At 38.3% G+C, this 5,285-nt stretch overlaps 1 protein-coding gene across 1 annotated transcript; it reads right to left on the reverse strand.

Moving 5' to 3' along the window:
• Nucleotides 1–242: 242 nt before the first annotated feature.
• Nucleotides 243–4,624, reverse strand: LOC129006008 (Krueppel-like factor 4). Its single transcript, XM_054435096.1, has 2 exons — nt 4,619–4,624; nt 243–1,417 (listed from the first exon to the last, which is right to left on the reverse strand). Exons 1-2 carry the CDS (start codon nt 4,622–4,624, stop codon nt 473–475), a joined length of 951 nt encoding a protein of 316 aa, XP_054291071.1. The 3' UTR covers nt 243–472.
• Nucleotides 4,625–5,285: the final 661 nt, after the last annotated feature.

Genomic DNA, 5,285 nt, shown 5'->3' on the forward strand with positions numbered 1-5,285 from the left:
GAGGATTTACGTACAAAAGAAACTCTGAAGGTTAAGTGAACTTAGCCCGCAGTTGATTTGAATACTGCTTTCGCCTTTTTAGTGGAACCATTGCTTTCTCGGAAATCGAAATCCTAACCTAAACCATGCAAGCTGCCAATAATTAGTGTAATCAATATGATATCAAACGGGCATTTCAAATAAATACCATAGGGTTTCGGCCGCAAATACTTAATTCGATCCCATCAATTAGGATTGTTTAGACTGAGACCGAAAGCTACTTGAGCAGCAGCAAACAATAACAAATAGTTTACAAATAATGTAGGAACAATATGTCTTAACGGTCTAGATTGTTTATCTTATTGTATGTCGTAATGTGAGATTGTTTGATTAACGTACGTTTCAATTACAACAATTGTAACATTGGATCACTAAATATGGAAATTTCAACGATATTTAGTTTTTCTCTACATACCAACATTAACAATTACCCCTAAATATTGATATGCCGCTTCATGTGCAGCGAGAGATGGTCGGAGCGCGAAAACGCTCTATCGCAGAGTCTGCACTGGAAAGGACGATCTCCCGTGTGTTTCCTGTAATGTCGAGTGAGCTCGTCGGACCGCGCGAACTTCCAGCCGCAGCCCTTCCACTGACATTGGTACGGCTTCTCGCCCGTGTGGGTGCGGAGATGAGCCTTCAAGTGGGAGGATTTGGTATAGGTCTTGCCGCAGCCGGAGTGAGAGCACGTGTGGACGATCACCTTCCTCCTGGTCCAGTTCTGACGACGACGAGTCTTGTTGACGAGAGACTTGACGGCGGCCGGCGCGGGCAGCACGGGCAGAGTGTGAGGTCCGGGGTGGAACGTGTGTCCGGGGTGCCTGTGTCGTAGGTCCGGGGGTCCGTGGAGTGTCGACACGTGTGGAGACGACGGCGGTGTGATGAGCATAAAGTGGTGTGAGGGATGGTCCTCCGCTCCTAGTCCGTGGCCGTACTGATGGACAGTGTGGGTACGAAACGTCTCCGGAGTATCGGGCGGAGAGATCTGACTCAGAGGAACTACACATCTAGGACCCGGAGATACGAAGGGCGCTTGATTATACGGGTAGTGAGGATGATGAGTAGGCGTAGGGAACACATGCGACCCTGAGGGCAAGGGAAGGTAACTGCCGACCATGGGTTGTCTAGAGTAAGTGGTTTCTGTCGGACATTGGTCCTCGACTTTTATCCTGTCCCCGTCCTCCTTGGGATAGAACATGGGGGTGACGAACGGTCGGTTCAGATCCGCATAGGAGGTCGGAGGCCACGGGTCCGCGTCGTAGCCGTTGCTGGAGGTCTCACAATGTTGCATCTGTACCACCTCTGACTCAGGGTCCACCTCCTCACCACCACCACCACTGTCACTCCCCATGATCACGTTCTCTATGTCTTGCCACACCTGAAACAGACAGTTATGTCAAACCTTACTTGTGCTCAAATTATATTAACTTTGCTCAACATCTTCTATGAGAAAATTCCAAACCTTAAAGTAGACCACAATAAACAAACAGCAAATTATACAAATTATAACAGCTATTGTGTTATATGCCAATCTGGTTACATTGCATCAACATACATCAAACAGTTGTCATTCAGTTTACATTAACATGTCTTTCGATGTAGACTTACAAAGTAACCCTACCGTTTTGCAAGATTTTACAGGTACTGTACTATTAAATAAATAAGAATTGGTACCAGAACAAAACTTTTCTTATTTACTCGTTTAAAATAATTAGTTATTCATCTCAATTTAGAGTTATAGGACCGACTCCACCGTAAATACTGTATGTTATCGAGTTCCATATAGATTTTTTACTACCAAGTTGTTATTAACTATATGTATAAAATATCTGTGTGTGTGTGTTTTTTTTTGGTGGAAGAGGTTTGGTAAAAGGTAACCGTCATATAGGTTCGGTATTTTTTAAAACGTAAAATAGTAAATATCGGTATATGATAATTTAGATTTCAACCCAACAATATGTGGTATTTTATACAAATTTCACATATCTAATCTCATAGATACTGTGGTAAGATCGTAGTCCGGAACCAGTATAATTTTTGTTTGAGGATGTAACCACACTTTGTTCAATTATCTTTGTCATAATTGTGACAAAACTTTCAGTGCCACTCAGAACCACAAGTTTTGATGCAGGGTAAAATCTTCCAAGAGCATAATTTATACCATGGTCATTAGACAAAGAAAATTGATTTAAAACCTTTTGGCGTGCTTAAAAAGTTCTAAATTGTTACACTATTGATCATACGGAAAACTGTTATTCATAAAAGAACATGTGAGCATGATTAGAGTGGTCAAAACTCAATATGTTTATAGCGTTAAGCTAAAACCTTTTGGCGCGCTTGAAAAGTTCTAAATTGTTACACTATTGATCATACAGAAACCTGTTATTCATAAAAGAACATCTGAGCATGATTAGAGTGGTCAAAACTCAATATGTTTATGGCGTTAAGCTAAAACCGTATACTCTTATACAGTATACAGTATGCTCTTACACTGGGTGGTGTAATTGATGTTGTGTCAACGATTTTTTGTTGATAATTTACCTCTCAATCCGATGTTAAAAATTCCGCGAAAGCATGCGACTGTTATCGTTTTTTCGAGATTTCAGTAAACTATGATTCATTGCAATTTGGCAAACTTAGCGTTGCCAACGCGATTTTAGCAATCAGTATTTTTTTTAGTTTTGTTTAAAACAAAAATACAGATTTGCAATACCAATAGGTTTTTTTTTGAAAGTGTAATAATCAACGCCCGAAGCAGTGATTTCAACCACTGAGTTATCAATTGCTATTAATTGTCTATATTGCTTAAGTTACCTGATTATGGACACATCTTTACCCTAAAACATACAAGTTTTAAAAAGACAATGACTATCTATATTGATTTAATTTCAATCTCTAAGTTTTTATTACAACTATCTAGTATTATAAATGTCTAATAAATTATATTATTGGACACATTTTAAGATGTAATAACTAAATAACCAAACAACTTGGTAACGTGGGAATTGTTTCATTATGCAAATTAAAGCAGTTTTATACAGTAACTGCAAAACAATTATAAAGATGTCAGTAATTATAAAAAAATGGTTATAAACATTCTGTAAAAATCACCTGAAATGTGATTGTATGTTATATTTTCTCCGTTGACTTGTGTTGTGACATTGTCAGCTGGCCAACAATGGACACCAGCTGAGTATGACATTTGACGAATCAAACATTAAACTAACCTCAGGATCAAAATGACTACTGTGCAAGAAAAAGCAAATTGTGTTCTTTGGTTTCATGTAAGCAGATCTGTAATAGGCCTAACTGTTCGAAGAAAGCTCCGTTTAAGAGTATGGCCGTAATTCTCCAAGAACGATTCTATAAGATGGTGGTACGGGCAGATTCAACGAACGGGAAGTGTTTAACTTATTGTCTAAAAAGGTTCTCACCTCAGAAGAAAACTTAACTTACAAATAACAGTATGGGTGATTTTTACAGACTTTTTAAAATTAGGCTACTTTTATATTTACTGAACTTTTTATAATTATTTTTGGCAGTTACTGGATAAAACTGCTTTAAATTTGCTATTTCATGAAATAATTACCATGTTTCTAAGCTGCTTGGTTATTTATTTATTCAATCTTAAAATGTATCCAATAATGTATGACCACCCTGTATAATTTTTATTCGTGCTAGCAAGTGTTTTATTTCGGTAATGTTTATTGTGATTACGGATATATTATGCATTAAAACTATCTAGTTATTGAGGGTTAGCCAACTCAATTTCTCAATCAGCAGGCTCTATTGTCTTGCTGCCAAGCATTTGAAAACACCGTATTTATGTGAAAATTGAAAAGATATTTCAGTCGCTTATGGAAAATGCAAATTTATCAAACCTCTCATATAAGTCCATATTTTCCGTTTAGATTTGGAAAACAAGGCAAACTCTACAGCATAGAATTTTTAAACTAAGTGAAATCCTCGTTAAAACTACTCTATATAAGGCCGGATTATGATTTTTTTTTAATCATATTTTTATTTGTTAATGTCTGTGATATTTTTCAACGTCATGTTCATGAAAAATATTCCAAACATTGTTAGCAAACACAGTTGCCGCCCAAATGTCAAATATCAACTGGTCCAGATTCGTCTCAAGATTGAAGCTGCAATATTTGAATCTGTAGAGGAGCACCAAAGTAATCAGATATCCGGTAATTTTCGAATATAATTTGAAACATTATATTAAATCTCGTATATTAGATGGAACTCCACTTTTATAGAAGATTATTCGTTAAATATTTTACCGTGTTAGTCGGTGCGATCCTTTAAAAAATAGTTGATTAAAAAAAACGGCAGAGTACAAAATACAATCGTGCTGAAAAACTTTTACAAAAGATCCTTGGGTCAAAATTACTATTCAAACCCAGTATATATGGCTAAGACATCTGTATTGATAAGCAAACGAATTGCATAGTTCTACACAATCTGCTCTCTCCCAATATCCTCACTCCTCCGACTGCTAAGTGGCCAAAATGCGTTGCAAATGCTTTTGATTCAAGTGGTTACCACATACTGTACAGTTTCAAAATCATACCTCCATTTGTAATGATTGTCAGCTTCATACAAAGTTTTTGAAGGTTTTTTATGCACTAAGTATTTCTTTTCTACAATCCGCAAGCTGCTAGAGCTAGGTCCAGGACTGAGTAGGACTCGCTCGTCGCTCGTCGCTCGTGTAGCAATCACGCTACGAACGCACAATTGAACATCACAGTGCCGGAAGCCCGTATTTTGCCACACCCTTCAATCCAACGCAACGTTGTTCCGGGCCGCCGCGCGCACAGCGTCCCATCATCCTCCGGCCTATTTTATAAATTGCCAGGAACCGAATAAACATCCCGTTGAAACTACCTTCGGATTCGTCACAACCGAGTAGGCGCAGAATTGTAATCTGCTCTCATTTGTGGACTGAGTCACAGGCGTTGAGGCGCCATTGGTTAGACCTTTAGGTCTTTGATGCGGAGTACAGACAGTCTTAGCTTTGTTATGCTTTAACATAAATCTGAAAGTACATTTCTGGAGGAATATAATTTGATTTAAATTGAATGGGACTGACTATAATGTGGTACTTCGGCAGCAAACAATGCGAAGTCACGAGGGACTGACTCCTCTGACTTACCCTCAAACCATGTGTTCTTTCGTGATGTAAGTGGGTGCTAAGCTTACATTGGCTGTTCCAGGACTTAAGTCATCTTCAGCCTAAT

Source organism: Macrosteles quadrilineatus, unplaced genomic scaffold, assembly GCF_028750875.1.
Source record: "Macrosteles quadrilineatus isolate MER2022 unplaced genomic scaffold, UCM_ALF_1.0 Scaffold_54__1_contigs__length_841927, whole genome shotgun sequence".
In the NCBI taxonomy this organism is placed as follows: Eukaryota; Metazoa; Arthropoda; class Insecta; order Hemiptera; family Cicadellidae; genus Macrosteles; species Macrosteles quadrilineatus.